The sequence below is a fragment of the Chenopodium album genome, chromosome 12 (genome assembly GCF_948465745.1).
Source record: "Chenopodium album chromosome 12, dcCheAlbu1.1, whole genome shotgun sequence".
NCBI classification, from domain to species: Eukaryota; Viridiplantae; Streptophyta; class Magnoliopsida; order Caryophyllales; family Amaranthaceae; genus Chenopodium; species Chenopodium album.
In genome coordinates, this window is record NC_137845.1 from 10,611,380 (window position 1) to 10,629,973 (window position 18,594).

Consider the following 18,594-nt stretch of genomic DNA (forward strand, 5'->3'; position numbering starts at 1 on the left):
AATGGTATGTACAAAATGAAATCAATTTACATGTTAATTTTACAGAGTAATATTTCATCATTTTATTATTTGATTTTGAATGTAAAACGAATACAATTTACATGTTATTAATTTTATTCTTCTGTTTCTCTAACTCATACGTCCATTAAAAGAAATTGTATGCCAAAATTTTTTATTTTGGTACTTTTTATCTCAATCTTTTGTATTGCCTTAGGTTTATAGGATGTGCCTATAATTTATATTTCTCATTCGTGATATTCAGATAATACGGTTTCAATTACACTTAAGAGTAAGTGCTTATGATTTACATTTCTCATTTATACTATGAAGGTAATAAGTTTTTATTATTCTCATCTCTTACATTGAAGGTAATATTTTTTAAGTGGCACATTACACATTTAACTGATTTGGGGGCATTGTCCGGGCCAATAACTGGTTTGTTAAACATATTAAATAAATAAAAAATATACTTTTTCGGTACAAATTTCGATCTCCGATATCATTTATGACATTTTCTGCACCAAATAAACTTAATAGTTTGTGATGTAGAGTGCACCAGATTAAGGTTGTGCTATTCTCTGCACCCAACCTATAGTTGGTGCTATTGAGGCCAATTTTGCCTTTAATTAGTCAAATTTGCTAATACAATATTGGTAGTGTGACAGGTTTAGAAGGAGATGTATCCTGCAGATTTCTCATCTAGATGAGGATGGTTAAAGGTTTAGGGCCTGTTTTGATTTACTGAACTGTATAGAACTGAAATAAATATTTTATGAGAGAAGAAAATTAGGAAGTGAACTAAACTGAAGTAATTGGAGTTAAACTAAACTGAACTGAAATTAAGCTGAAGAGAACAGGAGTGCGTGATAGGATGGAGATGTGTATAAAAATTGTATCCATCATAGTTGTGAGGTAAGCGTGAATTTTAGGGTGCACTTACTTATACTTGTCCTTAGAGGTGGGAATGGGTTGTGCTGACCCGCGGGCGGCACGGGCCTGACACTAGATTGGCCCGGCACGACACGGTGACCGAGGAGTGGGTCATGGGCCGTGTCGTGAACACGATTTCAAGAATCCGGCACGAACCTGCGAGCTGCACGGTAGTTTGGCCCGCCAAGTACGGCCATAAAATAACATAACTAATAATTAAAAAAAATAATAAATAGAACAATAATAATATAATATTAAAAAAAACATAAACATAAATTAATAAAGTTATTTAAATAGTATATCCATTTTAAAAATTGTTCAAAAAAATAAAAAAAATATGGACGGCCTGGTGCCCGACACGACACGCCACGCACTTAGCCGTGCTGTGCCGTGGGCTGGGGTGTGCTAAATGGTGGCCCGTCACGGCACGACATGAGCCACCACCAGGCACGACCCGTGGCGGCCCAGCACGACACGTTGCCTACCTCTACTTGCCCCCGTCTGTACCCGCCCACCATGGCCTGATAAGCGAGGTGAATCTTATAGCGGGTAATAGGTCGTGGAGTAGCTAACATGAGTATTAGATGGGGGTGGATTTTTCTAAGGTAGGAAGCAATTGAATCAACACTTCATATTATCATTTGTATCAAAATTTTATAAGACATATGGAGTAACCAGTACATATCATATTATGTAACTATATTAGTTTGGAAAAATTGATTTTAATAATCCCAACTTTCATCGATTTTCTTTTGATAATCCCAACTTTAAGGTGCGTTTTCTTCTATTGGGCCCGATCGGTCAACAAATGGTCAATAACTTATTACACTAGGTTACTTAGGCACATGTCAACATGTGATTAAAAAAAAAAAAAAAAAAAAAAAAAAAAAAAATTCAACAAAATAATATCAAAAAAATTAAAACCACTCCCATCGTCAGCGCCACCCCTCCCCAGCCCCTACATCCAAAAGCACCCCGTCCCTCATCGCACACCAACCCCCCTCCCCTAGCCCCACCTAAAACCCAACCCCAGCCACCTGAAACTACCTTGAAAACAAACCTAGGTTCAAATGTGGTGGTTTCGTGGGAAGGGGGTGGGGCTACGGTGATTTTGGCAAAAGGGATGGAATGAGTCGAAAGTTTTCAGTGGAGGAGGGTGGGGCTACGGTGGTTTCGAGGGAAAGGAGGGGTGAAATGGTGGTATTGGGGGAAGGGGATGGGGTAATTTCGAGGGAAGGGGGTGGTTTTTCGATGGTTTCTGATGGAGCTGAGGAGGGAGGGGGAGTAGGGTTGCGGTGGTGGGTGGTTAGCTTTTATTTCTTTTATTGTTTTTTTAAAAAGAAAAAATTACTTGGACCAATTAGCATGCGACATGTGGCAAAGTTTCTTTGTTTTACAAAAAATTTTAATTCTATCAATAGGTTGTCGGTCACCTAGCCTATTGAAAAAAAAATGCACCTTAAAGTTAGAATTATTATAGAATAATTGAAACTTAACATTATTAAGAAAATCGTCCAAAATTAGAATTATTAAATTTTTCTATTATTTTTACAATAGTAAAATCATATTATATATCTATATAACATTATGGAATTTGATCATTCATTTTCCTTCACAAATCAAAATTTTCATTGATATTCGAATTTCTTCAAAATAAAAATTCGTATCAATACTTACGATTTTACGAATTCAGAATTATCCTTATGAACACAAATTTATAAAAAGACAAAATTGCCGTTATGTGCGTTGGTGTACGTCTCATTGCCATATTTGCCAATGCTTTTTTTTTTTTTTTTTTTTTTTTTTTTTTTCTGTCGGGTTCTTAACTTCTTATCTCTCTTTTCGTTTCCCATTTTTATTTATTTTTAATTTATGAGGATACAAGTATTTTGTGGCATACTAGGAAAAAGACGGGTTAAGAAAAAACAAAATGTAAATAAGGCGAGCTATCCATCACACACTTGGAATTTGTTATATACACCCGGTGTACCGTATACCCATAAGTGCATTGTTCTCATTTTTTATGATTATTTTTTATTTAGTCATTAAATGAAAAGTAAAAACTAATCTTGAATTAATTGGGTATACGGTACACCTGGGATTATATACCAATCTCTCATCACACACGCATCATATATACAATCGCATATATACACATGATTATGTCATACTTTCTTAATCATTTTAATTAGTCACATTAATAATTTGATTTATTGTCAATATGGCTATTAATTTTGGATAAAAAGATTATCAATCAACTAAATATATACTCCCTCTGTTTTTAAATACTTGCTTTATTTCTCTATGTGCGGTATTTTAACAGAAATTAGATAAAGTAATAAAATATGAAGGTACTAAGATAGGTGGAAAAATATTGAGAAATTGGAGGAGAGGAAATATGAAACTAATAAAATATGATTAATTTTAAGTCTATTAGTTGAGAGAAATGAATCAAATATTTTAAAAACTTTGCAAATAAGGAAATAGAACAAGTAATTAAAAACGCCCGAAAATGAAAAGTGGATCAAATACTATGTAATTAAAAACGAAAGGAGTAGTAAGTGATATGTACTTATAAAATGATAAAAGTGGCCTAGGATAAAAGAACCTAATTTATTGGTATTTTAAGTCGTGGTCTACAATTAATGATAAAAATCAGAAAAGTAGCCCAATAAGACATACACTTAATGACCATTGACTATTGACAATTTGCCAAACGACAATAAAAAGAAGGAGAAAAAAAAAAAAAAAGTTGAATGAATTGAATGCTATAAAGAGGAGAAAGTTGATGGGAACTTTGGTTAGTTTGGTATGGACCATTAATCCCTTGCAATTGATAGTAGTTATATAGTAGAATGTTATGTGTTCAAGAAGAAAGGTAAAATGTTTACCAACCCATTAAACAAGAAACCAAATAAGATTACTTGAATACTTTTGTTATATTTAGTTTAGGATCTTGATTTATATTAATCAATTGGTGTTGTAGTTTATGATTTTGCAACAAATACAATTGGCTTTGCCTCTTGTTTTAACTTTATTACTTTATTAATAGTAGGGCCAGGAGCATGTTATATCTAAATGTCAAATATCTTTGCTCCACCAACCATTGCTTGTTATTATCAACTCTGAATTTGCGCTTTACTTTTGTCAACCCAACCAACTCTTTTCTAGTTCCTTTTCATTTTAATGATATCATGGGTATGATATTGACTTTATTTTGTTGAAGTTAAGATAAGTTCAGAATAATGAGAAATTTAATAATAATAAAGTTTAATGAGTTTAAATAAATACTATATAATTAAGAATAATTAGCTTTGATTAGTGTAAATTAGCTCTAGTATATATATATATATATATATATATATATATATATATATATATATATATATATATATATATAGGGAATAGCTCTAATAATAAGTTTAAATAAAGTGAAATTTGGTGATTCGAAGTTTAGAGCATACCTTAGTGCATTTTCATTTTAATACTTTGAAATTGAGAAGGATATTGACTCTAGATTTAAACAAAACCACCCTTTCAATTAAAGCAAAGGATAAAGAAGTGAGGAAAGTGGAGCAATGATATTTGAGATGAGTGGAAAAAGTCTATGGTCAAGGGAGTTATTATAATAACAATGTCGATCTCAATTGGTTTAGAATTTGTTATATACATTCGGGTGTACTGTACATCCGGGATATTTGTTCATTTAATCAACAAATGAACAAATTATATTTTTACCATTTGTTGATTGAATGAGCAAATGACCTAAGTGTACGGTACACCCAGGTGTACACAATAGGCTCTCCAATTGATTCAAGTAGTCTATTTGATGACAATATGTAAATCATGGACCTAGTTACGCATAGCTAAATATGCAATCTAAAAAGAACGAAATAATTAAGCTCAATATCAATGTGTAATACTTTGTACATCACTTATATGTTAGAGACTAGTTATTAGTTATACTCCTTCTAAGTTTGGACTATATATAATGTATTGCGGAGTAATTGATTTGTCTAAGTAGATTTTAAATGACTAATAACTAATTTCAAGAGATAGAGTCAGGGATAACTCAAGTGCATAAAGCTTTTTTTCGATTCTAAGAGTTTTTGCTATTGATTTTCATCACATGCCCTTATAGCTCTCTAAACACCACTCTCTCCGTTTTTAAATATTTGCTCAATTTCTCTTGGACACGCATGTCAATGTTAATTTTTGATCAATAATATCTTTGATTATCAATAAGTATAAATTCTAATAATTAATAATCTATTTATTAAGACGATTCCAACAAGTACCCACAAGTCTATATTTTTTCTTATGTATAGATCACAAACATTAGTCAAAGTCCATTCGTTTTTAAATACTTGCTTCATTTCTACTTTTTGCACTGTTTATTTGTCTTACTTTAATTAATGTTTGTGATTTATACATAGGAATAAATATAATCTCGTGGGCACTTGTTAAAATTGTCTCAATGAATAGATTATTAATTTTCAATTGTTAGAATTTATAGATAATTAAAGATATTGTTTGTTATCAAAAATTAGCATTAGCATAGCATAGGTATCTAAGAAAAAAAAATAAAAGAGCAAGTATTTAAAAAAGGAGGAAGTAGAGCGTAAAATTGTAAAAGTTAATGAACCCACCATCAAACATTAAACAAACGCTAACATGGAACAGCATCATTGCTCTCTCCACCACCACCACCACCACCACCAGCAGCAGCCTCAATTCAACCACAACCACCACCACCACTTCACAATAATCCAGCCTTGTTCTCTCTCCTCTCCTCGTCCCCACCACCATCATCATCACCACCACCATGTTCTGCCTCAGTGCAACTTTATTCCACAAAACCCCAATTCAAAAATTTGCCCTAATTTAATCCACCCACCTCCCCAAATTTCTCAATCTGCACTCCCTCTTCCTTCCCAAACCAATCCCAATCTTGGGTTTTCTGGGTTTGAACCATCTCACTCTTCCCAACATACCCTGTAAGATTTTTCACCTTCCTTTTTCTCTAGTTTTTACTTATACTTCTATCTTTTATTTAATTAATTATCAATAGCATCACTGTTTTTAATCATGTTTGTGTAAATTGTGTTTCATTTTTATTTGATTCTTTATGCTTGTTTAGTTCTTTGATTCCCTTAATTTCCTATTTTAGGGTTCTAGCATTGATTTGGAATTATTGGTGTTAAATTTGTTTTAAAGACCAAGAAATTTTTTAGTTTGTTTGTTGTATTGATGGGCTTAATCGAGCAGCAATATTAAAATTATGAACTTCTATCTTTAAATTGTTAATGAAGGAAAAGGTTCAAAACTTTGGTCATTATTCCCCAAAAGTTTATTGCAACTCTAAAGAGGTGTTTTTCTAACAATTGGGATTTCGACTTTACTTTGAATGTATGACACACTCTTGTCAAAATACCCAAAAAAAAATAAATTCTAACTCCATGACTTGTATCAACTATCAAGAGTATGATCAAGTTATGTGGCTATTGTAACACTGCAAAGGAAGTTGATAAATGTTTTGAGTCTGAAATCCATCTTTGCTTGTTAATATGATATGAAGGTTCGAGTTTTGTTTGTAAACATTACTCGTATCCGTTTCTCAGTTGAATTTAAGCTCACTAGCTAGTTTCTTAAAGGACTGTAACTGAGAGTGCACTGTATTAGGAAAATTTCAATATTTTGGTTCTAATATATTAAGGAGAAGGGCTTCTACCATTATGGATTTATTATTTTTGAGGTCTTTTCTTGGTATTACTTAAATTGATCATTTTGCATTTTATAATAATCATGAAGGTACTTCCAAGATGATGGTCTTGATGAAGTTGAAGAGATTGAAGATGATGAGGATCCGATTTTTGTTATGACAGATGAATGGAGGGAGTTCTTTGCGAAATCTGAAGCCAAAAGGAGAGAAGGTAAATGTTTTCTTTGTAAAATTTGTCTAGAGTATTGGGGAAAAGAATCTACATAAATTGACATCGGTCTCAAGTCTCAACTCAAGATAGTAATAAACGCATTTGGCTTTAGTTTCTGGCAACAAAAGTTAGGGACCTGATGATCATATTTATTTAGTGGTGTGAAGTTGAAAACAAAATTAAAACCTTAAGCTTGCATTTGGAAATCCAAAACTTGTTAGTAGCTTTAGAAGCTTGATTTAAAACGATTAAATAGCTTTATAGATACAACTTTAGGCCTTGTTTGGCAATTGGCTGCTGGCTGTCGACGAGTTTAATTGGCTGGTTTCACTGGCTGTTTGTATTGGCTTTTTTGTTGGCTGTTTGACTTTTTATTAGTTTAAAAAATGTTTGGTAAAATTAGCTGTTGGATGTTATTAGTAACTTAAGTAGCTTTTTTATAAAGCTGGCTGAAAAAGCCATTTACCAAACACAAATTTTAGATGTTTGACCAAATGAAAATGCCAAAAGCCAATGAAAAGCCATTTACCAAACAAGCCCTTAATCTATGTCTTTACTAACTTGCTTTACTTCCACATAATTTCTGATTGTTTAAATTGAATCTTCAGCTAAAAAGCTAGCCAAGAAACAGGAGAGGACCTAGAGGAACAACTTGAAGAGTTGGAAGGCAACAACAGTTATACGTGTTGTCATGGCAATAGACTTTTTGATCTTAAGAGGGTGCAAATTGGTGATATTCTGCCCATTCGAAACTCTGCTCTGCTACAAGTTGCAAGACAATATGTTTAGCTTTGCTGATTGACAGTTGGTCCCGTTTTTGCCGCGGGAACAGTTCTTGTAAATCCTTTTAGTTGTCTGTAATTGTGGATCATATGCTAGAATGAATGTTCAATTACATATAGTTTTGGTGCATGAAATTTGTAAGTTAGTATGTTTGCATATTACAATAAATATGAAATTCGAAAGTCTTGATAGATTAATTTCGATGCAAATCAGCATATCTCACAACATTCAATGGTTCATGGTACTACAATTGACAATATATTAACAAAATCAGATGAGAGAACAGAGAAATTAATCAAATTATTGTGTGATGGTCAATTGATTGGCAACATGCCTCATGGTTGCAACTGAACATTATCCAGAAAAACGCAAGGGATCTACGCCTCTACACGCTCACTTTAGAGATAACAGGTGAATTTCTATCAATCTACACAAAACTACAGCTAAAACTTATCACGAGCATAAACAAAACTACTCTGAGAATCACTGGTCTGGCTGAATCGTTATGATCTTGAAGGCAGCTTGCCGAATATAACGTTGACCCTTTCTTCAATGTTATTCTTCATGCTGTCATAGAAGTCTAGTATCTCCATTGAGATGTTCTTCACCTAAAATTATATGTATTGAAGTTAATGATCATGCTCTCTATATGGGCAAAAAGCATGTACATGATTTTTCTTTGTTTTTTGGTGATGTGAAAAGAATTGTTTACATAAAAATGAGTTTGCTATTGCTTCCACATGTGAATATTGAGAAGGGAAAAGATGTTGTGAATACTAACCACATTCATGTCAACTCGAAGCTCTTCAAACCAAGCAACACTATCTTTATCTTTTGACACACTAGCTATGTATATGCATGCCAATGCGATCAAATGTGGAGGATGGATTAGAATAAGATCCATCTTATATGTGTCGTTGACGATTCCCCTGCATAATTGAAACATGGTATATGAGTCGCACAATCCTCGTGAAGGCTTTTATTTCTTAACAATGCCTGTTCTAAAAACCAACAATTTTGATAATTCAATAACGCTATGCAGATTCATAAATATACTTATTTTGGTAATGGGGGTTAATTGTGTGTGTGTGAGATAGACTGATAGTTATTCCTCTGTGACAGTAACTTCCAAGTTATAATCTTACCAAGTGAACTGCATTAGGTCCATCATACCAGCATCTTGGAGAAATCTGTACAAGGATGAAAAGAAATAAACTGAGATATTCAATGCAGAAAAATTTATAGAAGATCATACGACTGAATGTTTCCATGAACAGCACATGCATGAATAAAAGGTGCAGCGAAGAAATTTTCAGATTGATGGGGTATATTTGTAATTAAATTCAAATATTTCTAAGACATTCAATTAATTGAGAATTTGAGATCAAGGGCTAGTATTAGAGATCTTAATTATACAGATGAATTCTCTCTCCTATATCATAGAGGCAATGAATAAAGTCATGTTAAAATAATGATAATAATAAAACATCAGAAGATGAGGAGCAATAACAACAGTACAAGATACTTACTGAGTAAGTGAACGATAAGGATGAAATACAACTAAATAGTAGTTCAGGGCTTCTAAGATCTTCATTTCCATTTCCAGGATATCTTTGATGTCAAATCGGTATCGTATATCTTCAGGATCTGCCAAAATTCATGACACAGTTTGTCAGCCAAAGAATGGAGCATCAAGGAGCTTCACTAAAAACAAATGGTGAGGCAGCAGGTATTACATATTTTTTTGATGTAAAATACCAGGAGTCTAGCCTGTACAGTACTCTCTTCAGCTTTTGCAGCCAAGTACAAGGAAGTTAATGCAACTAGACGTGGATCAAATTCTGTCAAACTCTTTCTGCAAAACAAATTACAAAACGAAAAGAATAGAAATCAACTTCCAATCTGAGATAATCTCATGCATTCTCTAACATTTTAGGAAATTCAGTCCACCAGCTTTCAAATCAACTTTCAAGTTTCAAATTTTTTAGGACTTCATAGCTTTCAATATTTCTTTCCAAACCAGTTAGGTAAAAGGTTTTTTATTGTAAGAAACTAACCTTGTAAATTTGACATTTTGTGAAAAACTACATGATTAAAAAAAAATGTTGTAACTAACTACCTTATAAAACACACAATGTTTGTAATATGGTACCTTATGCCAGATTTCCTCCGTTAGCCCTAGCTTTGGGAAAAAAAAGGTGATGATTGGGGTCTTTAAATATTACGTGAAAGGCACGTGACATGGTCAACGCCAGAAAACTAGGTCAACGAGGAGAATCCGGCATAAGGTAGCATTTTACAACATTTTGTGTTTTATAAGATAGTTAATTACCACATTTTGTTTTACTAGGCAGTTTTTCACAAAAATGTCAAATTTAAAAGGTAGTTTCTTAGAAAAAATCCAAAGAAAAAAGGGAAGGGATAATGTCAAAGTCTACATTATGTCAAGTTCCAAAACCATGATTAGAAAACTACACTGCAAACCAAGTTTCAGGCAATAATCAAATTTACTCCCATGAATATGAGAGCAAACAGATCTGTACCAAACAGTGATGTCAAAGTGTGCCTTGAATACAAGCAATTTTGAGTTCAGACCAAATCTGATATACATATGTAGCTCACACAATACACCAAACAAATGAAAGTTGATGCACACTTCAACCTTAGTTATGTTTTGCATCAGAATACTTTGCTTCCCAAACTTAAACCTATGTACTGTGATGTAGCTGCAAATGTTATGTGATGTCATTATGTCAATTTGTCCAAGCAATGAACCAATACATAAGATCCTCACAGGATGGGAGGAAGAAAATGTGCCCCTCATGCTGAAAGCCGAAGGCCCAAAAGTCCAGCCTAGTACTACGAGTAAGAAAAAAAAAATCATATTTTCTACACAAGTTTTTCTAGCATAGAAGTTGTCACTACATCTAAAGATATTTCCAAACCCAAAAGCAATTTACTAGCATAAACCATCGAAGTCCACTACTCGCCAGAAAAAAACATTAACTCCATTATAAAAGTATTCATGAAGATACCTGGTATAAACACGTCTCATATATGTGATGGCAGTAGCAACAACCCTGCAAGAGTGAGGAATTATCAGAGATTAATAATGTCAAGAGACTCAAGACAGCCTAACGATGACAGAATTCTTTCATCTTTCATAACATATCGGTACTTTTGGGGTTGAGTGAGTAAGATAAATATGCAACGACAGCTATGAATAAACAATTACCTTAGCCAGAATAATTGAAAAAAACATCTGGGGCATTCAGGCCACAAACTAAATATAACAATTACATCAGAATAATTATATAATATGCTGAAAACTAAATACATATGTGCCTATAGTTTACATTCTCATTTATATAATGCAGATAATACAATTTCAATCAGAGATTTTTCAATACACCCAGGGTAATTTTTGCACCTTTTGATAATTATTGCTCATTTGGATCATCAAATGAGCCAAAAATACTCTTAGACGCACCTTACATCCACATGTAAATAATAATTTTTAATTTTCTAACCTCTCACATACAAGTTACTAGTAATATTTATTAGGTGACCAATATAAGATTTTAAAAAAATTCTTCCAAGTTTTTCTGTAAAATATTTGTTAGTATACTCATTGTGCAAATTAATAGCATATACGTAGTACCTTTGTTGTTCCTTAACGTTTTCATGTTCTCGATTTATTGTAATTTCAGCATTCTTTGTTACGTTGAGTTTCAAATGTGGTTGACTAATTAATTTTCTTTATATTATCATATGTACATAATATTTACTCATGATGTTTTACCAAAAATTTGAGTCCTTTTCATTATTTAATCATAAAACTGTAGTTATAGAATAGTACTCCCTCTGTCCCTATTTGATAGTCACTTATTCCATTTTTGGTGTCCCAAAATGTTAGTCACATTTGCTTTTTTCAAGTATCATTAATATTAATTTTTTACCAAAATTCTCTCCAATTTGCAAAAATATTTGTGCAAATTTAACTTTTCCATGTAAATTTTGCTTTCCCATGTACTTAATTACTTTTCCTCTCTACTTTTTTGCATAACCAATGTAAATTTACTTTTTCAATGTACTTTTGCTACTTCTTATTCATGTTTATTAATTCCCGTGAAAATTGCCCAAAAGTGACTATCAAATAGGGACGGAGGGAGTATTTAGTAGTATTAATATCAAAATTGTAAAGATTTGATATTGATGCAACTTTTTTTTTAGTATTGTTGAACATGATTAACCCTTCTAAATTAAATTTTGATCAAATTCACAAATTTATAATCTTTGGCGCATTGCCTAGACTAATAACCAGTTATTTATACAAAGAGAAAGAATTGATGTAATGGCTTGCTGAAACATTAAACAACAATTAAGAGTGCTTTAAGAAAAAGATAGAGCTCTGAAATAATTTTATGAAGCATCTCTTACACATGCCAGAACTGTAAACTACAGAGGATGCATAAAAAATGAGTAAAAAAGCAACTATCAGTTAAAGCTCAATTTTAAAAGGAATGTGGACAACAGTAGAGATAGACTTCCAACCTTTGCCTTACTTTCACAAGCTGAGCCATCTTTGTAATATCTACATTCCAAGAAAGGGCCATTGATCAATAAAGAGTGGTCATGTTGAAGACAAATTTCTAAGCAGTCAAGACCCAAAGGCCAAACCAATGACTGCCTATGTAAAGGGGTGAATAAGGCACTAAAGCAGACCATTGAATACAGCCACTCTAAACTTTTAGCATCTACCTCATATTTCCACAAGAAAGATGTGGAAATCCACAAAAGTTGCTTGTAGACACAATGATATATTTACAGCATGAACAAGGCAAGCCTACAACAAGCAATTGCTTAAGCAGCTTTAACACGTTCCTTATAGCAATGTGTTTTCCAAACAAAGTAACAAACTGAGAAAGTGAGAAGTGAAGGTGTCACCGAGATAAGGCATAGTTTCACTTATTGTATACCATTGTGGTGGCTTATATCTATGCTAAGTTCCATCACAATTGATCTATTCAGTAGGGGTTCGGATCTCCCATTCAACCCAAATTCTAACTTAAAAGATAAAAGATTTCATTTCAAAAAAAACCACATTGATCACTTTCAACATTTTCCATTAGTTCCAAATGTGATTTAAAATGCTATTAACTAGCTGCTAAGGATGAAGATTCGAGTTCCTATATGCTTTGTATTTACATTTCTATCTTTCCATATACGAAGTACGATTTATCCTCAACTAGAAAAACATTCTTTCATTATTGTCCTTCGCCATTCAAGACAACTAAAGCAAGATAAATTCCCACTTATCCATCATTAATTCCTTGCCTTACAGCATAGAGAACATTCATAAGACATCATGCTATCAAATATACAACTCACTTGCTCCGAAACACACTACATTTTATTAATAATGAATTAAAAGAAAAGTAACTTCCTTCTAAACCCTTCTAGTTATATTCAACATACATACACATTTTCAGTCATTCAACATTAGTGATCAAGAAAACTTAAGCTTCAATACTCCATCAAATTCAAGACCCACCTTGTTTATGTAAATCAAACATATACCCAGATAAGAAATTCCACCCAAATTAAAAATTTAATCACAATTGTAAAATAATAATAATAATAATTAAAAAAAAAAAAAAGGAAAAAACTTGAGAGAAAGAGTATACAATTGGAGATATGCATCTTAACGAGCTTGAAATCATCAAGGGTAATCCCACGATCTCTGTCAAGTTGCTGGACAACATCTACATCTTCTGGGTGCATCAATTGTTGGCTGCAATAATATTGTTCAATTGAAAATTAAATTAGTGAATTAGGAAAAGAAATTAAGAGTACTCGAAAATATAAATATAAATTGATTGACAAAATAGGGGGAATAATTGTAATTGTAACTTACTAGTGAGTTGAAGTCCAGAAATTGGCAGCCATAGTCGCCGGTTCAGAAGCAGAATTGAATGGAAGAGAGAAAAAGGGAGAGAGTTGGGTGATTGCCAATTTATTAAGGCACAGCGTGTCCGAGCAGTTTGAGCGCACGGGACCAAACAATACAAACCTCTTGAGTCTTGACTTGCTTCGATTCGAGTCGACCAATTGAACCAAGATCGATCCCGACTCGAGCCGATTAATGGTGATTTAAAATCTAAAAACAACTTGATCCAATCCAAAAAATCCAAAATCTACTTGACCTGAAAAACATGAGAGTTGATAATCTTGATATTCTTAGTAAAAGCTTATTAGACTTGAAACTTATTCAAAAATCAATCCCTAAATTCAAATTTAAGTCCGAATTCAAATTTATGTTGATTTTAGTTTTTACGGGTCCGAATCCTCTATCTCACTCTTATGTCCCATTTCATGTCCCATTCTTTTTTATTGGTCTACGTCACTTTAAATATTAATTTTAATATTAAAAAAAAATTAATAAAAAATTAATAGCAAATTAAATTAAATAAATTTTACATAATTTATATTCTAGTCCTTATCTATTTTTTTTTCTCCTATTTACAATTACGTTTAATTCAATCTCATCATTTTTTTTGTTCTTTATACTACCTCCATTACTCTAGAAGAACCCTTGATAGACATGATGAAACAATCCGAGCATATCAATCATTATTATAAAAATTCATAATTGAGTAAAGATACAACTTCATTGTAAATTCAAAACCTTTAGGAAATTGAAAATGTAGAAAACATACACACAAAAATATAAGCAAGCTGGGAACTAGATTAGCTTATTTGATGAAAAGATGTGAGCATAGACGAAAAAACTAGGCCATAATTTCCATAAGATCTATCCCTCTAGTCATGGAACATGTGATTCATTATCCTGCAACATGCCAACAAGAGATCAAAGTTACAAAGTATCAAGCTAACCAACTATTTAAAATATAAAATTAAGAAAAGTATCATCAAATTTTACAAGTATGTCATATACTTTGGTTCAAAAAAAAAAAAAAGTATGCCATATACCTCTAAAAAGGTGTCGATCTTCTCGATTATTATATGTTTGTGGGGCTCCAACTGTTGACATTTGTCCCTATTAAGAAATGCTTGTATGAGTTCTTCTATTAAGTCCTCAATAGGTATAGTACTACAAGGATATGTAAACTTACATTTAGGAGTTGAGTTAAACTTTCTGAGCCAAGGTCAACACTGTCAATATCTTCGTAGAAGAAAGGAGTAGTATAACTCAAATGTGTTATTGGGTAATTATTTGACAATGGGATGGTATAATCCATTTGCCTCTCAAAAGTAGGAGTATAATTTATTTCTGAAAAAGTTGTTCTGCTGACCTGTTATACATTAGCTTGAATATTAGTAATTTTCTATAAGAAAAAATATTGCAGGGTAGTAATTATAAGACTATATGTATAATCCAAATACCTGATCGTTTTTGCAATGCCTTTTGCGAGTATGACCTTTTTCTAAGGAACTCTTGCAACGAGTAGAACCATTATTTGAGCCATTACCTCTTCCACGCCCCCTACTCCCATGACTACTGCCTCTCAATTTTATTCCTCTTCTAGAGTAATGGTGGTAGTATAAAGAAAAAAAAATGACGAGATTGAATTAACCGTAATTGTAAAAAGGAAAAAAAAAAGATAAGGACTAGAATATAAATTATGTAAAATTTATTTAATTTAATTTGCTATTAAATTTTTTTTAATATTAATATTGATATTTAAAGTGATGTGGACCAATAAAAAAGAATGGGATATGGAATGGGTCATAAGAGTGGGATAGAGGATTCAGACCCAGTTTTTACACCTCCAAACCCAAGTCCAACTCTGTATATCCATATCCGTCTATCTACTACGTATATATAATAGCGACTACTACTAGCGTTATATGCACGCGATGCATGCGACAGTTTAAAAATTTATTTATTTTTAATATTTAACACTCCCTTCATTTTTATAAGGAAAATTTGTAAAATACCACTTACTATTGTACCCATTTTTTACAATACCACCAACAATTTGTTTTATTTTATTTTACCACCATCTTTTTTTCAAATCCTTAAAAATTTACCACCAACTATTTTTGAAAACCGTTATAACTACCTTATGACGTCATTGTGGTCCCCACTAACTACCTTATTCTTATTGAATATACCTTCTTGATAACCCTAATTGAACATACCTTCTTGATAACATGATTACACAGTCGGTTTTGCATTTTCGATTGCCTTGAAGAACAAATTACATAATTAAAACCTATGAAATTTGCCTATGAAATTTGCAAAAGAAAAAGAAAAGAGGAGAGAGGGGAGTAATGGCGGAGAGAACATGGGAGAGAATCGTGAAATTAGAGAGGGAGAAGGAGAGAAAATAAGAAGAAGGTAGTTATATGGACCTATAGTGACGTCATGGTGGTAATTTTTAAGGATTTGAAAAAAAAAGATGGTGGTAAAATAAAATTAAAAAAAAAAAAATTGTTGGTGGTATTGTAAAAAATGGGTACAATAGTAGATTAGTAGGTGGTATTTTACAAATTTTCCTTTTTTTAAAGTGTCCAATTGGGGATTTTGGCACTATTCATTAAACATACTTTGCCAATGTATGTAAATTGTACATAAGAAAAAATATAGTCTTGTGGGTATTTGTTGGAATACTTACAATGATTAGATAATTAATATTCAATTGTTATAATTCATAGTTAATGACAACTAAATATATTATTAGTTAAAGTTTTGCATCATATCGGCATGCATGTCATGTCATTATGGGTACTTAAAAAAAATGGAGGGAGTACGATTTTCTCACTAATTATAATGGGAAAATGTTAAATAAAAATGGCAACGGATCGGATTCGGGTCGGATGTGGCTACATTCGAATCCGATCCGTTTAGTAAACGAACTCTGGACTCGGATCCGAATCTGCCGCCAAATCCGACTTGTAATTTTTGGATTTGAATCCGGTCCGCTTCGAAGATCCGATATATATATATATATATATATATATATATATATATATATATATATATATATAAAGTATGATACACCTATAATTGCTTGATTATCCCTTATAAACTTTATTTCTTATATCATATTGGTGCGTAAAAAATAGAAAAACATAGGGTATAAAGTCAAAATATAACATATCTATATTACGAATTAAGTTACATGAAATTTTTTTGCTAGAAACATGCAAGCAATTATCTAAAGTTAGAAAGCATATCCTCATATATACTCGGATTCGGGTCATACTCGGTCAGACTTTGCGCATGGTCCAAGTCCGCTCCGTCTATTATTCGAATTCGGATCTATTTTATCAGATTCGGATTTGGACTATCTTTAAACGGTTTCGAATCAATTTTTTTTTTTTTTATTCAGATTTGGACGGATTCGAATCGAACTCAGATTGAATTGTCATCCCTAATGTTAAAGATAAAATATTATATGAAAATAAATATATTAATCATTTAATCGCGAATTTGAAAGGATGAAGGTAGACAGTTGGGCAAGGTAGGCAGGAACATGTTAATGCTCAACACTTGTGAAGATAGAGAGGTAAGCATGTCTACTGGGAGTCAAATAGAGCTGATTCAATTCCCCCTAACTTAGGTCCTATTTTGTATGAAAATGTTATAGCCAGGTGTTGCTATGCCTTGTCTAATCCCCCCTAGTTTATTTTTGCTGCTATGTTTCTTTGGGGCTTTTGATTTCTTTTGCATCAAAAAAAAAAAAAAGCGTGAATGGTATGATTTTGATTCTCAGTTTTATAAAAGATGATTGTATAAATTAATTGATTGATTGTATCACAAATTTATATATTTTAGGACTTAATTAATTCAAGTAATTGATTTTTATTTTTATAAATGGTCATTGACAAATGTTCCCTCAAATATAAAAAAAAAAAAAAAAAATAAAATAAAATTAAAATAGGGTCATTAACGAGTGTGATAGAGTGGTTCCAAGCTTCCAATTCCCCTTTTTCTTTTGCTTTGCATCAAGGAAAAAAAAGACCTTTATACTTGAGGTGATACTAGCTAGGGTGGTTTCAATTTGTTTATAAAGCGAATAAAGGTACAACAACCCTACTTTACACTATTGTCCCGATTGAAAAAATACAAGAGAGGAATGCTAACTCGTAAGTATGCTAACTACTCAAGATAAGAGGCTGCAATAGTATTAGCTAATTCTATGATTTTCAGGCGTGAGATTAAGGTCAAATCTCACCAAGCTTATTCTATGACCTAAAATCACCCCTCTTAAGATGAGCCTTCTTACCATTTTAAAAAAAATAAAGTAAACTGAATTACTCTATCCATTATCAATTGATTTATTATGGTATATGTAAAAATACCTTTATTTCTAGCCCGTTATTCAAGGAAGAGGATGGCAAACATTTAAAAGTCTCTTTGGTGACAAGAGCAAAGGGACTATTAGTCTATTACCCGCATGTTAACCATGTCGTGATTAGACTATAATACAGTGTGTTGTTACTTTGGTCAAATTATCTACCATATTAGACAAACAAACATAGAACTTGTATAGCTAACATCAATTATTGTGACCCGCTGAACCATTGAATAATCGAACCCAACAGTTAGAAATTCAACAATATACAGTTTTTCATCAAAACATGAGGACGCAATACCTATTCTTGATTGTTACTACTCCGTATTTATTTAGAGGTCAATTCAAACTTATCATAATATCTCGTAGAATGAATCGAATTTCTGGCTTAGAAACTCCAATCAATCTAAGCCACAATATTTTTTGAAACAATTATATTCTAACTAGCTTAGTCATTGATCATGTTTACTGCCACACTCTAATTTCTAAACACTTTTTAAGAACAATCAATTCGAGATTTTTTAAGGCCAACTTTTGTAAGAAAGTTTCTGAACAATCCAACAATATTATGAGAAATAAATACAAGAAAGCAAAAATTATAAAAACACATAGATTTACATTGA

At 32.2% G+C, this 18,594-nt stretch overlaps 2 protein-coding genes across 2 annotated transcripts; one reads left to right on the plus strand and one right to left on the minus strand.

The window, feature by feature from the left end:
• The first annotated feature begins 5,563 nt into the window (after positions 1-5,563).
• On the plus strand, positions 5,564-7,858 carry LOC145570310 (uncharacterized). Its single transcript, XM_081629348.1, has 3 exons — positions 5,564-5,927; positions 6,742-6,863; positions 7,472-7,858. The coding sequence occupies exons 1-3, from the start codon at positions 5,605-5,607 to the stop codon at positions 7,504-7,506; spliced, it is 480 nt and encodes a 159-aa protein (XP_081485474.1). The 5' UTR covers positions 5,564-5,604; the 3' UTR covers positions 7,507-7,858.
• A 63-nt stretch (positions 7,859-7,921) lies between these two features.
• LOC145570309 (cyclin-C1-1-like) lies at positions 7,922-13,721 on the minus strand. Its single transcript, XM_081629347.1, has 9 exons — positions 13,564-13,721; positions 13,334-13,440; positions 12,201-12,240; positions 10,682-10,726; positions 9,383-9,501; positions 9,176-9,293; positions 8,792-8,836; positions 8,428-8,575; positions 7,922-8,254 (listed from the first exon to the last, which is right to left on the minus strand). The coding sequence occupies exons 1-9, from the start codon at positions 13,593-13,595 to the stop codon at positions 8,150-8,152; spliced, it is 759 nt and encodes a 252-aa protein (XP_081485473.1). The 5' UTR covers positions 13,596-13,721; the 3' UTR covers positions 7,922-8,149.
• Between the last annotated feature and the right edge of the window lie 4,873 nt (positions 13,722-18,594).